The sequence below is a fragment of the Brachionichthys hirsutus genome, chromosome 12 (assembly GCF_040956055.1).
Source record: "Brachionichthys hirsutus isolate HB-005 chromosome 12, CSIRO-AGI_Bhir_v1, whole genome shotgun sequence".
NCBI classification, from domain to species: domain Eukaryota; kingdom Metazoa; phylum Chordata; class Actinopteri; order Lophiiformes; family Brachionichthyidae; genus Brachionichthys; species Brachionichthys hirsutus.
In genome coordinates this window covers 3,022,076-3,044,264 of record NC_090908.1, presented here as the reverse complement: position 1 = coordinate 3,044,264, position 22,189 = coordinate 3,022,076, and the positions used below count along the sequence as shown (strand labels likewise).

The 22,189-nt window shown below is 44.1% G+C and overlaps 5 protein-coding genes across 5 annotated transcripts in view; 3 read left to right on the top strand and 2 right to left on the bottom strand.

Moving 5' to 3' along the window:
* Positions 1-19,413, bottom strand: part of LOC137902394 (zinc finger protein 260-like) — a 42,913-nt gene extending 23,500 nt beyond the window's left edge. The window contains exons 1-2 of the mRNA XM_068746479.1: positions 19,374-19,413; positions 18,199-18,648 (exon numbers count right to left, since the gene is read on the bottom strand). Coding sequence (XP_068602580.1) covers positions 18,199-18,648; positions 19,374-19,413 — 490 coding nt within the window. The remainder of the gene's footprint in view (positions 1-18,198; positions 18,649-19,373) is intronic.
* Positions 729-3,296, top strand: txndc9 (thioredoxin domain containing 9). Its single transcript, XM_068746799.1, has 5 exons — positions 729-798; positions 1,410-1,611; positions 2,193-2,311; positions 2,615-2,869; positions 2,946-3,296. The coding sequence occupies exons 2-5, from the start codon at positions 1,441-1,443 to the stop codon at positions 3,058-3,060; spliced, it is 660 nt and encodes a 219-aa protein (XP_068602900.1). The 5' UTR covers positions 729-798; positions 1,410-1,440; the 3' UTR covers positions 3,061-3,296.
* mrpl30 (mitochondrial ribosomal protein L30) lies at positions 3,603-5,556 on the bottom strand. The gene is made up of 5 exons (XM_068746800.1): positions 5,264-5,556; positions 4,656-4,736; positions 4,235-4,381; positions 3,946-4,019; positions 3,603-3,843 (listed from the first exon to the last, which is right to left on the bottom strand). Exons 1-5 carry the CDS (start codon positions 5,288-5,290, stop codon positions 3,711-3,713), a joined length of 462 nt encoding a protein of 153 aa, XP_068602901.1. The 5' UTR covers positions 5,291-5,556; the 3' UTR covers positions 3,603-3,710.
* mitd1 (MIT, microtubule interacting and transport, domain containing 1) lies at positions 5,901-9,074 on the top strand. Its single transcript, XM_068746798.1, has 7 exons — positions 5,901-6,045; positions 6,114-6,215; positions 7,225-7,361; positions 8,053-8,139; positions 8,225-8,337; positions 8,442-8,502; positions 8,621-9,074. The coding sequence occupies exons 1-7, from the start codon at positions 5,901-5,903 to the stop codon at positions 8,714-8,716; spliced, it is 741 nt and encodes a 246-aa protein (XP_068602899.1). The 3' UTR covers positions 8,717-9,074.
* cracdla (cracd like a) lies at positions 11,816-16,439 on the top strand. The gene is made up of 9 exons (XM_068746425.1): positions 11,816-11,852; positions 12,076-12,220; positions 12,313-12,448; positions 12,529-12,675; positions 13,251-13,496; positions 13,577-14,696; positions 14,787-15,715; positions 16,038-16,158; positions 16,255-16,439. Exons 1-9 carry the CDS (start codon positions 11,816-11,818, stop codon positions 16,437-16,439), a joined length of 3,066 nt encoding a protein of 1,021 aa, XP_068602526.1.
* Positions 19,414-22,189: the final 2,776 nt, after the last annotated feature.

The following is a 22,189-nucleotide window of genomic DNA, read 5'->3' as shown; positions in this document are numbered from 1 at the left end:
AATTTCATGAATAAATTTGGGCATCAGTCGGCAAGTATTTAGAAAGTAAAATGCTTCGTACAAAAAAAAAGATGGTTTCTGATGCAAAAGTGAAATTAGGTGACCTAAATTGATTCCGCAGTTGAATGTTTTGATTCTAACGGAGGGACAGTCTGCCTCCGTGGTGCGAGCGGGCAGCAAAACAACACCAAAGTGCATGGATCGAGTTTACGTCACCGACCTTAAAAACAGACGAGGACGAATCGTTTCCGTATCCGGTCGGAGTGAAAAAAGTAATATATTACTTTTGAAAAAAAAGTAAATGTAATATTATTACTCAAAATAAAAAAGTAATTCGTTTCATTACTCGTTACTGGTAAACAGTATTATTACTTTAAGTTACTAGTTACTTTAGTTACTTTCCCAACACTGCTTGTGGGAGATTTAAACATTCATGAAGATGTCAGTAGTGATGACTGCCTTACAACTGCATTCATCTCATTATTAGACTCAATTCTCCCAGAAAGGAAAAGAGTCTGCCCATATCTTTAAAGATAAAGATACCAAGAACAATTTAGAGCCTTTTGATGATGATCCAGATCACCATGGAGACGGTGTAAATCTAATTAAGAAGGGAATAATCGCTCTCCAGCCTTGTAAGAAAGTTGAGGAAATGAGCCTGACCCACACCCCGGATCAGGAGGGGGCGGTAATGCCCCTCCGCCGTTAAACACCGAAACGAAGAAGAAGCCCTGACGTCACATCCGCTGTTACTGCCTGCGCACGAAGGTTAGAGACGGGGCCTTTGTTAGCCGCCAGGTAATGCACACATTTATCGACATTGTGTTTCGGAGGTAGATTTTTAACATCTTTGGCGTCTGTTATTATCTTACAAAGAGGTCATGCATTGACTCTAAATTTGAGAGTAGAATGATTTGTGAAAGTCATAAGGCTAATATTCGCTAGCGGAAGTGGCTATTGTTAGCGCTAGTTGTTACTAGCGCTAACAATACAACAATACAGTTAGTAACGATGAATGAATGATCATCAATGCAGCAGTGCCTATTGTACATTTTATTTTATGCATGACGTTCAATTGGACGCGTTGAAACGTAAGATAATTTCTCAACCAAGCTAAGTAGGCTAATTCTGTCTTAAGGTGTGCCCAGTTCCAACGGACCGGCCAACGGTCAGCATTGTTCAGTTGACCTCAGAACTATCCCTGCGTGACGACGCGTTTCTTCGCAGTCTCCATGGTGACTGTAATGGTTCCGTTTATTGCGTACATTTTCGCCTTCATAGTGAGAAGTCGTTCCCTGATACGAGTCTTGCCAAAGTGACTCTGGAGGAAGTTTTACGTCATAGATGAGTTCTCAACGTGTCATTGTTGTACTTCGTGTACTAAATTGACCTGTTATTCGCGTCCTCAGACACACCGTGTTTCAGCCTGAACGCACCGCCATGGCCGACCAGATCGACAACTTGGCGGAGGTTCTGGAACTGTCAAGCAAGATAATCGAGGAAAATATCGATGCTCAGTTGAACAAATTGCAAGAATTGGATGAGGATGATATCGAAAGGCTGAGGGAGAAGCGATTAGAGGCACTTAAGAAAGCTCAGAAACAAAAGCAGGTACGTGGGATGTATTCTTATAAATCTAATTAGTAACTGTGCTGCTCACTGTCTAATAGAATGAATTGTACGATAATGGATTTAACTAAATGTGTTTTATAATGGGATTTAATGCTTATTCATCCCGTTTATATACTCCTATAAAACACGTTTTATCTTTGTTCCATTTGTTTTAGAATAACGGCACACAAAGAAGGCTATGAAGATCAGTTTAGCAGCTGAAGGGTTTAGTAAAAGTAATGGCATTTTACACAATGAACAGGGTTTTCCAAAAATACATCAGGAGTAAAAAAAAAAAACAGATGTTCTTGGTGAAACTGGTTCTCTAAATGGAAACTATCCCTCCATTGATCGTCTCATCTCCAGCCGCTCATTTGACTTGCTGGTCATGGGTGTTGCTGGAGCCTATTCCAACTGTACGGGCGAGAGGCTGGGCACACCCCGACGGTGTCGCCAATGCATCGCACACACGGGGAGAACGTACGAACTCCACAGCGATTTGCTTATTGCGCCGCGCCGTAAAAGCCGCTCGCTTCTTTCTTCTCATTGTTCTTCCGCTCACGACTTTGCCGTTCACTTAGGAGTGGCTGTCTAAGGGGCACGGCGAGTACAGAGAGGTGCCGAGCGAGAAAGACTTCTTCGCCGAGGTGAAGGACAGTGAGAAAGTCGTCTGCCATTTCTACAGAAATTCCACCTTCAGGTCAGTCCTTTATATTCACACTAAATAGAATCCCAAGTAATTGTTGTACGTTTGAGAATTCGAACAAGAGATTTGAAAGCAACTGTTTGACCTCGGCCATTTTATTTCTCCAATATTCACTGACATTTATATAAAATTTAGTCATGACAATCTCAAGCTTGAGCCCCAATTTGTTACCTGTGAGAAATAACAGCCTTGTTTTCTCTTGGAGTCGACACAATACCTTACCTTTTAGTTCGCTGGTTTATTTAATGACTTTTTTGGTTTGAGTACGTTGGATTCTGAATGTCGGTCTTTGCATAGGTGCAAGATCCTTGACAAACACTTGGCCCTCTTGGCGAAGAAGCATGTCGAGACCAAATTCCTCAAGCTGAATGTGGAAAAGGCCCCATTTCTGACAGAGAGGCTGCGAATTAAGGTCATCCCCACTCTGGCGCTGTTACTGGATGGAAAAACGAAGGACTACGTGGTTGGATTCACCGACCTGGGAAACACAGACGAGTTTCCCACAGAGATGCTGGAGTGGAGACTCGGCTGTGCAGCCGTTATTAACTACAGGTGAGACAAATCGGTGCCAAACGGCTTTAAAAACAACCGTTTATGTATTTATTTTTTCCCCTCCCCCCCGTTCTAGTGGTAATCTCATGGAACCTCCCACAATGACGCAAAAGTCAGGCACAAAGTTCAGACACGTGGAGAAGAAAACCATCAGAGGTCAAGGCTACGTCTCGGATTCAGACTCGGACTGAAAGCGCCGCCCGTCGACTGGTCTCTCTCTCAGGGCTGCCTCACCCAAATCTAGCAGACGGCCCGCTTTCATTTTTCATCGCCTTGGCAGTTAACTTCTACAGATTTCCATATTCTAACGTTCCATTTCTCTAGTCTCTTTGCCAGTTATATTTCGTGTAACAGCGATCATTAAAAATATTGGTGTGCCAAGATCACATTTGACCCATCAGTAAACATTTTTACACGTTGCTTTTGAGCCAGAATGTTCTTGAGACTTTTTCATGCGAACTTGACAAATTGCATTTGAGGACTTTAGAAATGTGTCCTTGTACCTGCGGGTTTCCAAAGACGGGGCCGGTTAGCTCCGTCTGTGAACGTGAATCACTCATGCCAGCTCAAACGACTCATTTGTCTGGGATCGCTGGAGGATGAATCTGTATTTGGTTTTTAATGTGGAAATAAGACAGTTGCAGTCCACAAAGTCTCGCTGTTCCAATAATAAAAGCATGTGGGTGTGAATCAGGTCTAACTATTGCCTCTGACTGAACAAAGGTGAGAATGATACTTGGAAAAAGTCAAATTTAATCAAGATGCGTGACAGTCATCTACTGATGGAGCACAGAACACAGTGTAAACAAACAAACAAACAATCCCATGACTGAAGGCAGAGCTAAGATTCGATAGCTTTGGGATCTGCAGGTTTGAGGAGGCGCCGAACAATCAATTCTCCCTTGGTGTTGATGTACGTGTCTCCCATGTCCTGCTCATCTGGGAGTCCGTAGGGCGTCCGTAGCGGCTGGATCCTGAAGGAAGGAGGGAAGGAAGGAAGCAAGTCTCCTTAAATTTCCCTTGAGCGACCAGACGGATAGTTGTAGAAGCAAGTCATAGAATTTTCTTCTTCCTACCTTATAAGATGCTTGACACATTTCAGCTGGCTGTTGACTGTCGGCGTATTCTTGTGAATCACTGGTGTGTTTGCCTAAATGACAATAGAACAGTTCGTGTTCTTAACGCGACTGTCCATCTGGATCTCACTGCTATGAAGCACAATAATAAATGGTCTCCATGTCTATTGGTGGCTGAATGCATGCTTGTTTATCTAACCCAGGGATTCCCAACCATCTTCGTGCCTCGCAACCCGAGAAAGCAGGAAATGTATTTAAGCCAATCTTTTAAACAGAATATAAACCTTACCTTTTGAAGGCCAAGGCGTTTCACCATGTCCTTTTCCCAGTATGGTCTTCGCATGACACTTTTGACTCGTGTCACTATATGCAGCTTATGAGGTTGGTCTGGATCACCACCGTATTTCTCGTGTTCTTTTGATCTCTCAGCAAAATACTAAAAAAAACAACAACAATGGCAGAATAATTAAATCAATGAAACATGCAGCAAAAAATTTGATTATTTCTGCAATAGCTGGAATATTATTGATAACTCCACAACTGTCCTCTGACTTCTATGTTACTTCATTCACATAAAAGATGCAAGTACAATAAATGAATATTAAAAAGGTCAAAACGTTTTGCATAAAGCCCCTTTTAACCAACAAGCCAAACAAATTGTCATTTTATAAAATTGACACATGACTTGGGGCTTTTTCCTTGATTCTTACCTCCGGCGTGATTCTTGATTTGGTAAATTTGCTTCGTGCAAACACAAACCAGGTTGGAAAACGAGTTGCTCCCGGTAGGATCTGTAAATGCACATGAAGAGTGACGACAAGATTAAGGAGATGACTGGCAACAGACTAAAAGTCAAATGTTTCTCAACCTAAAAGCAGAACTAAAGTACACAGTGTCCTGCAGGGTCAGGCCATGTTATATCAGTACAAAATAAATCTGCATCCATCAAATGTTTGATTTATATTTCGGGGGACCTAGGTTAATACTGTGACCTGGATTTATTGCATCATTTAAAGTCAACTAGGTGATTTGAGCAGTTTTACTATGAAATAGTACGTCATATATGTGACCAACACTATAAATGAGAGGAAAGGATTAAATACTGCCCATATTACCCAGTCATCCTCTATTAATAATATAATCATGTCCTAAAAGGTTAATAATCCCTATAAAGGACACATTTATGCATCTATCCGGGCTTGGGACCGGCTCAAAGGAGACATTGGCTGCGCTACGCCAACTCTGCTACCCATGAGGCTGCATTGAGTACATACATATACATATACAGAGTAGATATTTGTGAGGCAAATGCTCTTACCTTCGCGGACAAAGCGCTCAATGCCATGTTTTTCGGTACGATTCCCGTTAACGACGGCTCAGTCTCCCAGAAACAACCTCACGTCAAGGTTACAACCGAGCAGGCCGAAGAGAAGCGCGTCTAGTAGTTCAAACAAATGAGCCCTTTTAAAATAGACGCTAGCGTATCTTCAGTCGTTTAATGCCGCTGTTATAATTATTATTATAATTCATATTGCATTCATCGAGAAAAAAACAGGTGGAATCCTTCCCAAATAGACTGTCGCATTAGTATGACATCATCAATGGCCGACCGTCTTCACCGGAAAGCAACATTGAAACTGCATCGGTAACAAGCTTATGACCCGGCAAGGTTCCGGCAGCCTTTCTAAGTTTTGTTTTTAGTCAAATTGAGATTTGAAACAAAAATAGTGTACCATTTATTAAATAAAATGTCTAGAAGTACGTTTTTTTTTAAACTGCGATCACTTATACCTGTCGGACATCATTTACCGGCATCATGTTTCACGGGGAGTTTATTTTTGTGTCGCACCGGCTATCAGTTCGGGAAGGGCGTTCTTTCTAGCAAGCTGACTTTCGCGAGCCTCTTGGTTCTCTTAAAGGTCTAAACATAAAAAGACGAATAATCAGCGGAAATAATGACACAAAATCCCGGGTCAGGGATAGAGACATCCGCCATCTCCGTCCTGAAGCGAGCAGTAGAGTTGGACCAAAGCGGCAGTTTCGAAGAGTGTCTTGTTTACTACCAGGAGGGAATCCAGCTGCTTATTGACGTGTTGAAAGGTCTCCACGTCTTCCTCTCTCAGATATGATACATGAGACACGACTAAATGGTTTTCTCCTGCCAGCAGGTATGAAAGATGAGTCGAAGAGGGGGATCTACAGGGATAAGATAAAGAGCTACATTGACAGAGCAGAGCAGATAAAAGCTCACGTGAAGCAGATGAAGGAAGGTAAATAGCCTCGGGATTAAAGTGCCGAGTCCAACCGAGCGTCTCTTTGACACAATTAATTGACGTTTAATTAGAACGATTTGTCAATTTGTAAAAATAAAATAAAATATTGATACTATTGGAGCCGCTACAACGAGTAAAGAGAAACGTTTTATGTTTATACACGTTATTATTCTATGAGAACATGTTAATTTCGGCATTTTATAAATGATTACAATCATATTTATTTATTTATACATGCCAATCTAAGGTGAAAAAAACTTACATTACCAATGTGGGCCTACTACTACTGTACTGTTGTCCCCTGAGGGGACGCCACAGCAAATCCAGCTTCTCCGCTTCACCCTGCCCTTTGCATCGTCCTCCCCAACACCAGCCACTCTCATGTCCTCCCTCACTACGTCCATGTATCTCCTCCTGGGTCGTCCTCTGGCCCTGCTCCCTGGCAGTTCCATCCTCAGCATCCTTCTACCGATGTAGTCCCCGTCTCTCCTCTGGACATGTCCAAACCATCAAAGTCTGTCCTCTCCAAATCGTCTAACCTTCACTGTCCCTCTTTTTGTCTCATTTCTAATCCAACCCAACCTGGTCACTCCCAAGTAGAACCTCAGCATCTTCATCTGCTCCACCTCTAGCTCCGCCTCCTGTCTTTTCCTCAGAGCCACTGTCTCCAAGCCGTCCATCATGGCTGTCCTCACCACTGTCTCTCAGCCGTCCATCATGGCTGTCCTCACCACTGTCTCTCAGCCGTCCATCATGGCTGTCCTCACCACTGTCTTGTAGACCTTTCCCTTCATCCTCGCTGACACTCTCCCATCACAGAGCACACCTGATACTTTCCTCCACCCGTTCCAGCCTGCCTTCACACGATTCTTTACTTCCTTTCCACATTCTCTCCATCACTCTGCAACGTTACCAATGTGGCCTAAAGAACAGTAAATTGTTCCTTCTCAACATCACTGTACTGTTCCTGTCCGTTTAACCTCTGAAGTGTTGTCTCTGTTGTCAGATGGTAAATATCACGAGCAGATCAGAATAGCGGAGGATGCTACAGGCTACAGCTACGAGGCTCTGTTCAAGCCATACATCAGTAATTTGCTCACAGAGGTCTGGGTGGAGGATCCATACGTTCGACACATCCACCAGGTAAGAGCTTTGTTTCGTCATTGCGTGGCTAAAGCACAAAATGTCCTGGCAGATAGACGAAGGTAGATTGAGCTTTAGGATCATTTATTGCAGATAAAATGTTGACCATTCTTTGATTTATTCATGTTTTATCTGGTCACAAAACCTGCTAGGCTTATCTGACAATCCTCTAACATACATTAGAAAATACAACCTGAATCATTGCAAAAATGCAGTGACATGAATTGTATTTATTTGTTATCAATTAATGATAAAAAAAAAAAAAACATCAGTGGCCTTAAGTTTAACTGCTATGGTGATTTACTGTTGAAGAGTTGAATATTCAGTGTGAAGAACTTGGTGGCAGTGAGGTTACAAATCCCAACCGATGAACACGCCTCTATTCACGCTCCTCGTGTTTGGTTAGAAACATGGCCGACGCCAGAACGAGACCCTTCCCTTTTGTAGATAGAAAAGTTCCCCTTAAGGTAACAAAAACACAATGATTCCGTGCTTCACCTGATTTACACACTGATGAAGACATAATTATATATAAACAATTGGGTATTGTGTTCCCCTTCTGCCAAGAAAGGCCTCTTCTTCACAATGGACCTTCAAAGTAAACTCAGGTTATTCTACAGTCCACAACGTCCAGAACTCAAACTCAATAGTTGTAAAAATATCATCCCGTCTTTCTTCCTCTCCACCTTAGTTGTACAACTTCCTGCGGTTCTGTGAGATGCTGGTTAAAGCATCCTGCAAAGTGAAAGCGATCCATCTCCTCACTACACGGGAAGAAGTAAGGCCTCTTAAGTGACGTGCCGTGAGTTCACGGCGGGGTCGATTCCGTCGTTGATCCGCTTGCCGTTTCTCCCCTCCTGCAGACGGACGGCGGCCAACAGAGCGGCGCTCTGGCTGAGATGAAAGAGAGTCTTTCTGCTCAGGGGCTGACTCTGGATCTGCAGTATTCTTCCACTATACACGACAGAGAGATCCGGTACAGCTGCAACATAATTCTATACCATATACAGTAGATTTATATATAGATCGTCATTTATTGGCGGTAACCTGAAATTCATTGTGCTTTTTTTTTATTTTTAGGTTTAACAATGGTTGGATCATCAAGATAGGAAGAGGGCTAAATTACTTCAAGAAACCTACGGTGAGGCTTCAACGTTCACGCCAAGTTCAGCTGCTGCTGCTGTTGGTTTTGTCACGCCGCACGTCTACGAGTCAGACTGCTGAGTTGTTGAAGAAGCATGACATTTTTTGTCTTGCAGGGTCGATTCTCCATTGGATACTGCGACTATGACCTCAGGCAGTGCCATGAGACCAGCGTAGACATTTTTCACACCAAACACACAAAAACTCTATGAGGTTCATAAAGGTTCCCTTTTTGTTCATGTCATGCTGCTTAATCTTATTTACCTGCCGTTGAAATAGCGCATGCCATGCAATGAGCTGGCGCCTTGTCCAGGGTGTACCCGGCCTCTTGTCTGTAAGTCAGCTGGGATAAGACGAGACGATCGAGGTCGTCTTGGCTACGAGAAGACGATTGGATGTGAAACAGCACATCTGTTCGTCTTAACCTGAAGACTTACTGACTGTTTGTTGTATTTTACAATATATACTACATGTTTTTTGAGTATATTTCTACTGCCTGGTTTGTCATAAATATTTTACATATTTTATGTATATTAAAAAGTGATTTTATATTCATGAATAATGTATATATTTATTCATCCTTTATTTAGCCCCGAAGGTCCCGTTGAAATAGCAGATCTCCTCTTCTGAGTCCTGAGTCAAAATGGAAGAATAAAAACATTAAACAGACATGAGGCACATAATATATATACTGTAATATACTATACATAGGGAAATAGGAGAGACAAGCAAATACTGTCGTATATTATGTCTAGGTAACTTATTACTCAAATGTAACTATTCTGAGCATGATTAGCATTTAGAATATAATGTTCTAAAAAAAATACATATTAAAGATGAGTCCAAATGACAAGTAATTCCAACTCAATACGTTCTGATTTATGTTCCTCGGTATGTAGCTACTTGTAATCTGTAATCAAGGCTTAGTTACTGACAAGCTGTAGATATTTTTGACAGAACGACACTCTTCATCAGCAGATTGAGTGGGTTCAGTTTGCATAAAGATGCAGATACAGAAATGTGCTGCTCATTTATTGTGAGATTCCCGCATGTGACACATAAAGAAAAAACAATCAAGCAATAAAACCTCCATCATGGTAAATGTTTACATGAATGGTCAGTCACCCAAGTGATTTCAAACAGCGCTGTGATCGGATTATCCATCGGCCTTAATCTCGATATGACTGAGAGGAAGGAAATATAATCCATCAGGAAGCAGAAACGAGTATAAAACAGCAAACCTTTGTGCTCCTTTAAGGACCACCGAGCACAGGTGCTGTAAACCTGCTATACTCCAGTATATCCAGGTAGCGCTACACATCAGCTGCCGTCACACTGTTGTGTAAGGTGGTTAACAGATAATGCATCCAAACAGCACCCCGTCCCAGACTGTTACGCTGCTGTGGTCTGTTGACATGCAGCATGTGTTGGGCTGCATGTAATCCAGATGCCATCAGACGGGTTTATATTCTGGTAGAAGAGATACGGATTTGTGCCATAAGAAGCCCCATAAAAAGGAGCTGCTCTGCTCAGACAACTGGAAGCCAGGGTTTAGTTTCCACTTCCTGCCCCCCCCCCCCCCCCCCGGACCCCCCCAGGCTGCAGCCAGTGGCCTTGATAGTGCTCCTATGGCTGATTACTAGTCTGTGCGTGTGAATGTAAAGAAGCTTTGACTCATTGAGTCCTTTCACTGACTACATGATTATCGGATATTATCCATGTCCTGATTAGATGGTGGAGATGCTCAGGAAACATGAATAATAAAAAAAAAGCTTTGGATGAAAATATAAACTAACGTGCATTTCATGCATTTCTATAAAAACGAATAGTTAGAAAATATCATCAAAGATTGTTTTAACTCGAGTTTAGGATTCTGAATCTCAAGGGGATATGGGTAATTCCTTACTTTACAAGATACACACACTCACTCACTCTCTTTCTGTCACTCTGTCTCTCTCTCTCTCTCTCTCTCTCACACACACACACAGAGTCCTCTGTCGACAGCCAGCGGTTTAGGCAGCCTGGTATTATGTGTAAACAGCATGCCTGTCCTCTTTCCAATTGGAGCTTTAATTTTTTCCCCTCTAGTCTCATTTCTGGGCCTAAAATCAGGTTAGCATTTTATAAGAAGCTTAGCTCAGAGGGCCACTGTGTGCCACTAATGTAATAGAGTACAAATCTCTCTTGCCCACTCTCTCTCTCTCTCTTTCTCCTCTGTCCTCTTTTCTCTTTGTTCATTTGCGTGCCCCGTCACGAAGTGTCCTTCATTCTCTCCTCATGTCTGGCTCTCTCTCACTCCCTGCCTCTTTCTCTCTCTCTTCCACTTCTCTCTTCCACCTCTCATCGCTGCATCTCCCTCTGTCTGCAGATGTGGATGACCGGAGGCGTAAACGTTAGGGCAGCAGCACAGCTGAGGCGAGACAACTCGGCTTAGAGAGGAGGACAAGGACGAGGGAGAGGAGCAGAGGGTCTGCAGTTATACACTGGGTGAGTTCACTCATTTTTGACCTTTGTGTGTGTGTGTGTGTGTGTGTGTGTGTGTGTGTTTGTTGCATTACATGTTTAGGTCGAGACGTTTAAATGTTGTGAAAGTCTAGTATACCTTTTTTTTTTTTACCTTCCCCAGGTTATTGATATACTTATATTGCATCCAGGGGGTGCGCTTGTTTTCTAAGAGCAGGCTGGGCGATACGAGAGGCGCAGTGTGGACTTTGCATGTTTATCCACAGCCTGACACGTCTTGTCATAATCAGGCGCCCGTGCAGTGGAGGATCCGGTTGACAGAAGTTCCTGCGCTGCACGTGGAAAGCTGTGGGATTCACAGAAACTGGTGCACATCATTGTGTTAAGTGTTGCATAACAGAGATTTCAGCTTTTGCTTTGTTCACAAAATCTGATTCATTACCCAGGATGCTTTGCTCTGTGACAGCAGGATATTTGTGTACTCTGCTGTCTTTGCGTTGACATCCTCTGCTGTCTTTAAGTCAATCCATGTATTTATTATTATGATTATTATTATTTGTAGCTCTTCCTCTCTTTAAAGCTTCTTTGATTATAATTCGTTCATACAAAGAGCCCTCCCTCAGCATGCCCCGCCTCCTGACGCTAAAGGTCTGTTCCTGATAATGCCAATAAACCTTTGAACCTCAAGTCCAGTGTTTCATCTTCAGGCAATTACTTGAAAGCATTCGGTGCAAATGCAATCCTGGTAGAGAACAAACCGCAGGCGTGATCACACGGCGTTCGATGTTTGCCACTGAGAATCGTTTGTTTCATTTTCTGCTCTGCATTTCCTTCAAGGAGCAAAACCAATGGATTCTGTCTCTGGAGACACGGAAGAGGGTCCAGGTGAGATCCTCTTTCTGTTTTAGATAAGCGTGTTGCAGGAAAGAGAAAGGAAGTCTTGATACCAAGCTATAAATATAAAGGACTTTATTGGTATAACAATGTAAACTCTGACTAGCAGGCATGATTCAATGCCAATATATAGATCACAACCTAGAACACACACATCTAATCAAACAATGCAATCTGTGAGCTGCTGTGACCTGCATCCACCTCAATCTCTCAGGACGGAAAAAGTCCAAGATCAAGTCTTTGAAAAGTCGTCTGTTCGGGAGGACGCCGAGAGGAGGCGAGGAAGGAAACGCCAGCATCAGCCAGTCGGTCAGCGACGTCACAGCAGGAAGGGGGCTCGGATCAGCGGAAGACCTGACGTGAGCGTCTACCTTAAAGTGAACGTTTGCTCTCCAGAACTATATTTCCTACTCCATACCGTCTTCCGTTTGGCCCCCACCTGCCCCCACAGATGCTCCCCAGGCACGATGGGATCCCGGGCAGTGTCCCTTGACAGCGTCTTCCTGGCTGATCCGCTCTTGACTGATGCTGAACCAGCCAGAGTTTTCTCCCAGGAGAATATTCACAGCAAGATCAAAACTCTGCAGGTATATACGCATTTGCGTTCGCGAGGAGTCAATGTAGTTCTTTAATAAAACTAAAACAACACTCTGTGCTGGTTTTATAGATGAAGCTGCAGCAACAGAAGATGCATCTGGGTCCGCCTCCTCTGGTTCTGCCAGTCAGGCAGCGAGATGATCTGGAAGAGGGCAGCGTTCTTCAGGCTCCCGCTGAGATCGCTGCAGACGACGCAACCCAAGGAGCCCACAGCAAGGTTTTTAAAGATAATCAGATGGTTCAAACTGAAATTTGATTTCATTGAAGGCAAGAATCTAAAGAAATTAAAACATTTCTCTTTTTGCCAATAGACTCTATGAAAAATCTCAAATACTATGATGTTAATTACTTCTGAATTCTCTACCGTCTCCGTGGTAAAGCTCCCTAATCCTACATATGGCTCACATAATGAAGCTGCAACAGCTGGGCTCTGCTCTGGTTAGCATTATTTATGGTTGACTAAATATTAGAGAAGGAAGGAACATGTGGCGACTTATTCCTTAAAGATCAGGAGAGTCGTTTGTGATTGATAGTGATTAGACATCCGGTTTGATCTGTGAATGAATGATTTAAAAAGACGTTGTCTGAGCCTCCTGTGTTTGTGCTTTTAAAACATGTCTGACGCCTGACTGATTTTTATGTTGCGTTTGTCAACCAATCGATTTGGCTTCCATCTTTTCAAGCAATGTGTTTGCTATAAGACGCAGATGGACATTCAAACTTGGAACTAGTTATAGCGGAACAAATCGAATCGATTTTCAGTGCTCTATTATTGTTTTCCTGTCTTTCCAGGCGGTGTCCCAACCCTTCTCTTCACTCTTACCCATTCTCAAACCGACAGCTCTAAAGTCTGCGGCCCAAACCACATTCAGTCTTTTGCCCGCCCCCGTCATCTCCATCCCGGTTGTTGCTGAGCCCCCAGTGGACTTCAGCTCTCCAGCCCAATTCGCCCCCTGCTTGAATACCTCTGCTGCACGCCACCGGATGGCTATCAAACCCCGACACCAGAGGGCGAGCCCCAAGCGGCGATTCAATGCGGTGTGTAAACATGCATGCATCTTTTGTGAGGACATATTCCATGCTCTTCCTTAACCTTTTTCCTCTTCCTTTGTTTGCAGTCTGACCCTAAGTCTCACTTAGAGACCCTCAACAACATCGACCCCCCTGCGCCTGCGAGCGAGGAAGAGCTTCGTGCTCTAGGGGAGGTGACAGTGGAAACAGAGGAAGGACGGGCTGTCATGCGTTGTACCCCTGAATGTCCTCCTTCTAAATCCCCGGAGGACGCGCTCATCACAACAGAGGAAACATCCGTATTACCCCTCCCTAAACTGGACCACGTTCCTCCTGAGAGCGAGCCGCCTGTAACCCCCCAGGTTCTTGGAGTTGAGCCGCAGATACCAGCAGATGTCAAATCCAGCGAGCAGCCACACTCTACATTTATACCATCAGGCCTGAAGGACAAAGGACAGGAAGTGTTTGTGAAACCGCTGATGACCCACGACAACAAGGCCGAAATGACCCAAGTCTCCTCCGACCCACTCGCCACTGCTTTCAGCTCGGAGGCGGCAATCAAGCCTTCCTCTGTTCACCAGCAGGTTCAAATAATGACAGAAAGCACGCGAGTAGTAAAGAGGACAGCCCAGGGATCGGGGCCGTTCAATTTCTCCATCACCGCTGCCAAAAACCGGAGTGGAGGAGGACCCCAGTCAGGCGGTTTTGTGGGGGTGCTGGAACAGACTGAGGGCAGGAAAGGACCAGAGGACAAACCCTCCTCAAGCATGAAGGAAAAGGCCGAACATAGAGACACGCAGCCAAAAGAAGGCGCCATTGCTGTGAGAACACACAAAGGTTCAGGGGACAAGAAGGACAGCCTCAAAACGGAGGACGCAGCGGCACCCAAAAGCATAACTCTACACGCAAGCACCATGAAGCTGGAGAGCAGCCAGGAGGCGGTGGAGCCGGCGGTGGAGCCGGCGGTGGAGCCGGCGGCCGGAGCGCAGGAGGCTGGGGAGGAGGAAGGAAAGGCAGCGTTTGGGATTAAACTGCGCTCGACCTCCCATTCCATGAGATTTCGATCTAACGCCTCATTTGTCCGTAATGTGAAGCCATCGGGGAGTGAGGAGAACTGTGACAAACCAAAAGGGAAGGAAGCAATCGATGATGGAAGGGACGTGTGTAAGACGCTGCCAACGCACCTTTCTTGTGCACCATCCACTTCTGGAGAGGTCGTACCGCCAGGTGAGAACTCTGATGGATTCATCCTGTAGATTAGAAGTTTACCTTACTGATGCTGCAGAGTTTGTCTCAACCAATGATCTCACTCCTCAGATCCAGCTTCATCTGGGTCCTCTGCTCCAGTCAAGCGTTCCTCTCCATCGACCTGCAATCCTCTCAGCACGCCGAAGGAACTGGAAACCACCTGCCCAAACCTCAAACAAGTAGACGTTGCCTTCGTAACCCCTCAGGATCCCAAACCCGCCCCCCAAACGGCCCCATTTGAGGTGTCGTGGATGAGCTTGGCAAAGGAGAAGACCAAAAGCCTCCAACAGCTTTTTGCAAGTAAATTTCCCAGAGAATTTGCCAGCATGCAGGCAGCATCTCGGCCGCCAGCGCGGGTGCAGACATCGAATGAAGCAGAGACACTGACTGGAGCGAAAGTAAAAACACAGACTGTGAGTAAGACTCCACTAGAAGCAGCAAACTCTTCATCAACCGACGAGGCTCAAGCGGAAAAGCCACAGAGTAGCGGTGAAATACAGATGATCAAAGCGTCGCTGGTTGCCGTGCAACAAAAGGCATCAGGGATCTCTGCTACTCAGACAAACATCGCTCAAGAGCCACAAACACCAAAACAGACCGATTCAAGTACCAATCCTTCCGCCTCACAGTCTGCGTCTGCACAGGGCCACGCCCAAACGACCCAGCCTCCTGCGAACGCAGCGCAGACAGAGACGCCGTCTTCGTTTGCAAAAGGGAGCGTCGCACAGTCTCTCGCACAATCCGCGAGCCAGCATCAACCCCCCTGGAGAAATCAAAGTCTTCACCCTAAATCCGCATCCTCTCCAGCATCGGTTCCTGCCGGCCCATCAGCGCCAGCTCCTCCGGTCCTGAGGAGAATGGAAGGAGAAGCCAGCATGCAACCCAGAGAGGGTGCCTCACTGTCGGGGAGATACGACCTTTGGACGGGGTCTGCAAGCCAGAGGTCTGCCTTTTTGGAGAGACGGGCTGAGTGGACAACTCCACCCGGAACCAAGGAGGTTCGTGGTTCTCCTTTGTGAACATTTAACGTGTTTAAATGTAAATGAGGGGGAAAGGATTAGTGTCAAATCCCATGGAAGTGAGAAACTAACCAAAGAGGGTGTCCCGAGGACACCCAGTCTATTATTAATTTGTATTATCCTGAAATAGAGGTCTGTTGGACCAAGAACTAAACAACACTTCTTGTTGTTTAATAAGATCAGATTTAGGTTGATTTTGGGTTTTCATGAAATGAAAATATAATTATTATTATTTTTATTCTTTAGCTACTTTAGGCGGACCTTATCTTGAGCAGATGATTTAATGCACACTTTTAATCAGGTGGAAATGAAGAAAGACCAAACAGCGGCTCCGACCTCAGGTGAACTCCCCGCCTCAGCCAAATCAGCGCCTCTAATCAAAGAAAGCGCACCAGAGGGAATACAATGGGCGAATCCCACAGGTGTGATGACACACGTTTATCGCAACTGTAGGAATGCTATGGCGGTATTCAATACGTCCATGTGTGGCAAGCGTGACAAAGTTTTTTCTCTTGCAGATACCGGTCCCACCAAAGTTCCCGAAAGACCTCGTGAGGAAAAATGGCTGTGGAAAAATGTGCCGTCATCCTCATCACGCTCCTCACCGCCCACAATACCATCGATGTCTGACGGCGGCCAGCCGTCCTGGATGGAACTGGCAAAGAGAAAGTCCATGGCTTGGAGTGATAAGTCCATGGACTGAGAGAGGCAGACGTGCTGCATGAAAACAAACTGGCTTTGAATTTCATTCAGATCAGAATGCTGCTGCTGGAACTCTTTGAAGGCTGTTTTATTAGGGCATTGATGTTTTTTTTATTTAATTATAAAAAAATACTGATGTTATATTCAGAGACAGACAGAGAATATATTTTGAAAAATTCATTACAGTCTGTTTCCACTAAAAGCACTTCCAGATATTGCTCAGTCATGTTAAATGTGATTCAGTGTCTCACTGCTGTTGAATAAAAAAAAAATTAACGTTCAATTGTTGTTATTTATCATGTGGCTTTATGTGACGTGTCAAAGGTGTCAAAGGACTAACTTAACTACCTTGTTATACACTAATTGGTATAACAAGAAACATTCCTAGTCAGTGAACCCTCATTGACAATGGCAATAACCCCCCCCCATCCATTTTCTCCCCTACGTTGTACATATTACGTGTCTTTTTAATTTATTGCTATTTTGCATCTATGGAGTAATTTATTTGTATCGGTATTGTTATATGTCGATGATTTATGTACTAAGGACTTTCAACGGAAACAAGACCGCAAGGGCTCTCATCTTGCAAAAGAAATCTTACTATAAGAAAGTTTCATTTACCAAGTGTCCTTTAGGAAAACTTCAACTTCTGGTCGCTTACAACGTTCGATAATTTCTCTGCAGTAAGAAGACAAAGTGATGTTTAATATATTTATTACATTTAACACTCATGAATAAACAATGAACACCATCATTATTGATGGACAAATATTTCTAGGAAACAGGTTCATGAAGACAAAACAATTTTAACCAACTCTGTCTCAAACACTTCTTTTCATTAAAATAATTTTGCAATCGATCTTACAAAAATCATCAGTTCATATCCTGAACATTTCCCCCCTATATATTTCAAAGTAAGAGCTTCTTTTTTTTTTGTTGAACTTTTAATTTTCTTTACCAGAACAAAACATCATCTAAGTCAAGTATGTAGGTAGACATTAATGAGAAAATAATGAACTCAAATAATAAACCAAAATAATATACATACATCCACAGGGTGGAAGTTTTACAACTGTAAGGATTCTAAGCCCTGTGGATTCTCATGTGACTTGCCAGTGAGTGACGGCGTGTAAAAGCTTTGCCACAAGTTTTACAAATGAAAGGCTTCTCTCCAGTGTGGACTCTCATGTGGGCTCTCAGTGTCCTAGTTTCTGTAAAAGCTTTGCCACAAGTTTTACAAATGTAAGGCTTCTCTCCAGTGTGGATTCTTGTGTGATTTTTCAAACTGCCATTTCGTGTAAAAGCTTTGCCACAAGTTTTACAAATGTAAGGCTTCTCTCCAGTGTGGATTCTCATGTGGGCTCTCAGTGTCCTAGTTTCTGTAAAAGCTTTGCCACAAGTTTTACAAATGTGAGGCTTCTCTCCAGTGTGGATTCTTGTGTGATTTTTCAAACCGCCATTTCGTGTAAAAGCTTTGCCACAAGTTTTACAAATGTAAGGCTTCTCTCCAGTGTGGATTCTTGTGTGATCAATAAAGTGACTTTTCACTCTGAAATGTTTCCCACATGCTTTACATTCATAGGGCTTCTCTCCAGTGTGGATTCTTGTGTGATCAATAAAGTGACTTTTCACTCTGAAATGTTTCCCACATTCTTTACAGTCAAAGGGCTTCTCATCAGTGTGGATTCTCATGTGGACTTTCAGGCTACTCTTTTTTTTGTATCCCATGTTACATACGCTGCAAACATGTGACTTCTTACTGGTGTTATTGTTTCCCTGGATTTGGAACTGTTGCTCAATCTCAGCATCTCTTCTGCTCGTTCCACCTCCCTCATCATGGCTGGCAGATACGTGAGAGCTGTTAGAGATCAGCAGGTCAATGTCTGCTGCTCCTACCACAGAGATTATAACCGGCATGCTGGCAACAGACTCGGTCTCTGCTGCACCATCTTCAGCTTTCATGTACAGAGTCTGAACGTCACTCTGGTCATTTTCCTCATGAGCAGGATCCACCATGACGACATCAGTCTCCTGCTTCAGTACAAGCTGCTCTCCCTCCGGACCGGTGAGGAGTTCCTCTGGTTCCTCTTTCAGGTGAGGAAGCTCTGGGTCCTCCTGCTTCATACTGGACTTCACCTCCTGGTTCCAGAGCTGCTGGTCAACAGGAGCCTCCTCCTCCTCCTCCTTACAGACATGAGGCTGTGGGCGATCTGGAGGGACAACAAACGGAGTATGACGCTATTGTGATGACACAAACGTAGACACATAAAGAAATGAGTTACCGCTTGGTAAAATATGGACTAAATGATCGTCAAAACTTCCGTTTCATTCCTTAAAAATAACGTTTCGTGTACCGATCCTGTGTAACTTCAACTCGGGTTGCAGGCGGGGATCCAGCAGGCCGCGCTGACGATTTCTCTCTTCTTCGTTTCTGACGACAGTTTTCGCCAAATATCCAGAAATATCGTAATCAGCAGCTGTTCGTCTGTTTTTAGCAGAATCTCTCAAAGAGTCAAACGAAGACATTTTATTTAACTGAACTAAATACCCGAGAAACAAATACAATGTCGACTTTCTATGACTTCACTTGTAACTGGCGCGACTAAAATTATTTGTTGACTTCCGGTTGTTGTCCCCCCCAACAAACCTCCGACTAGGAATTCGTCCGAGCATTTTTTTTGTCATTTCCGCTGTCGCTGATTGAATGGATTCAAAAATGTCCTGTTTCAAATCAACAGAAAGAGGTCATCGGCTTCCACTTATTCCACCAGCAACTGAAATAAAATCGGAGAACAGACAAATATTTGTTGACTTCCGGTTGTTGTCCCCCCAACAAACCTCCGACTAGGAATAATAATAATAATGCATTAATTTTATATAGCGCTTTTCTGGGTAAGCTTTACATGGTATGCGGCATTATTCATTCACTCCATACTTGGTGAGGTGACAGGGGCGAGGCTGCCAATCTCAGCCATCAGTCCCCCTGACCCCACCGACATTCAATCGCTCACTCATTCACACAGGCAATGTGGGTGAAGTGTCTTGCCTAAGGACGCGACGACAGTGTACACATGTGCCCAAGACGGGAATCGAACTGACAAGCTCTCGATCACAGGACGACCCGCTCAACCACCTACACCGTCGCCCCGTCGGATGCGTTCATGAAGGATCAAAAAGATCAAAGCAAAGCAACTTTGTAGTCGCCTATAAATATACAGCTTTCAGCTGAATTTGCTGACTCACACCCTGAAAACCTCTATGAAAGAGGATCAACAACAGCTGGAAGAAGATAAAAACCTTCAAAAAGATGTAAAGCGGTTTCTCCATCATGAGAAACAGCATCAAACAATTGCGCAGAAAGCGCTGATTCTGTCTAGCAAAAACATGAGTCTGAAAGCTACCAGAGATCAGCAGGAGAAGGACGAGGAGAAGAAAATGGATGAGACGGGGAAAAACATAGACATTCGTGTTCTGGTTGAGGACCAGAAAGCGGAGCTGAACAGTCTTAAGGCTTCTCTGAAAGAGACTCAACAGCAGCTGGAGGAAGACAGAAAGCAGAAAGAAACTATGCAAGTAGAGATCTGCACTCTCAATTCACAGCTGGTTGAAACCACCAACACCCTTCAAACAGAAATAGCTGCATTGAGGCTGAAGCTAAATGACGAGGAACAGCAGCGATCAACAACTGAACAAAAACTGTTGTCTCTCTCTCAGGAGAACGCTCATCAGAAAGATCAAATTAAGGCGATGGAGAAGCACAGGGAGAGTACAGTTTTAAAGCTCACGTCCCGAAAAGATGAGATGAAAAGAAACACAGGCATTCATGTTTCTCAGCTTGAGCAGCAGCAAGTGGAGATGAACAGTCTTAACGCTTCTCTGAAAGAGACTCAACAGCAGCTGGAAAGCCAGCAGCTGCAGCTGGAGGAAGACAGAAAGCAGAAAGAAACTATGCAAGTAGAGATCTGCACCCTCAATTCACGGCTGGTTGAAACCACCAACACCTTTCAAACAGAAATAGCTGCATTGAGGCTGAAGCTAAATGACGAGGAACAGCAGCGATCAACATTGGAACAGAATGAGCAGATTCTCTCCAGCAATAACATCAGCCTGAAAGCTACAATAGATGAGCTGGAGAAGATCCAGGAGGAGAGAAATCAAAGTTTCAGCTCCCAAATGGATGAGATGAAAAGAAACCATGTTGCTGTGGTCGAGCAGCAGAAGGCAGAGCTGAAATCCCAAATGGATGAGATGGCGAAACAGAAAGATCAGATGGAGGTCTCTCTGACTGCTGCTCGGAAGGAGGCTGAGGCTCAGGCTAAGCTCAAGTCCCAAATGTATGAGATGAAAATAAAAACAGACATTCAACTTACTCTGCTTGAGAAGGAGAATGCAGAGATGGCAAGGAGGCATCGACAGTCTATAGCGGAGATGGAGGTCTCTCTGACTGCTACTCTGAAGGGGGCTGATGCTAACTACGACCTTCTAAAGAAGACCCTGGTAAAGAAGCAGGAACAGTGTGTAGCACTGATGTACAAGCTACAGCAACTCCAGGAACAGCAGCCAGCAAAGAAGGAAAAGAAGAAGTGGTACCTGAAATTTTTGTGTGGTTGCAGCAATTAGTTGTCCCTGACCAGAATAATCTCGGGATCGGGGAGGCCGCTTATTCCAATCACCGCCGTCCTAGTATCACTGTCACTGCTCCACGTGAGCGTTGAATTCCTCCAGAAAAACAATGGAGTCCCCCCCCCCCCACAGTCATTATCAGGACAGCGGCTGAAATGAGCTTCCTCCGTAGGGTGGCTGGGCGCTCTCCCTTATAGTGCGGTGGCTTTGGACCAATTAGGATCAATTTTTGGTGGGAGCGGCTCAGTTGGTAGAGTGGATCTTCCAGCGATCAGAGAGTTGGTGGTTCGAATCCCAGCTCTGACTGTCTGCATATCGAAGTGTCCTTGGGCAAGACACTGAACCCCGAATTGCTCCCAGTGGGTCCGGCAGCACCTTGGCAGCAGCCGCCCACTGGAATGTGAATGGGTGAATGTGAGGCCTCATGTGAAGCGCTTTGAGCACCGCGAAGCGGTGGAAAATAGCTATATAAGTGCAGTCCACTTACCATTTATTTACCTCATCAAGATGGCGGATGGCAGCCATATTGGATTTCTGCCATGTAAAATCTATAAATGCCAATATCTCGGCTTCCAAAAGCCAATTAGAAGGTCAATCTTGGTGTCAAAGTATACATTTTCTGAGTCAGGGAATGCATTAAAGCTATTGAGAATACCACTAGATGATTATTTCTGCAGAGATCAAATAAATAATGTTCATTCTGGCAATGTATGCATTATTTTCAACTCCATTCCTAAGCAGCTGGACATAAATGGATAAACATACATGAATTGAACTTGATTTGTTTCACTTTTTAACATAAGTCTAACAGTCTAACAGATAATTTGTCTAACAGATAATTTGATTACACATGTAATACTACTTATGTTCACAGCTGACATAGAAAATAGAATAGAATAGAAAGCCTTTATTGTCATGGCATAGTAGCTAAACAATGAGATTAGGAGTGCAGCTCCGTCTGGTGTCTAAAACAACATCAAATACAGATGATAACGGAACATTCAAGTACTTGCAGGATAATTTAAAGTTTAAAGTGAACAGTGCATGCAGAGAGATTGACCAGTATTTAGCATATGTTAATAGCATACATTTGTTATTGCACATAGTGAGTAGGTGTGGGTTTAATCC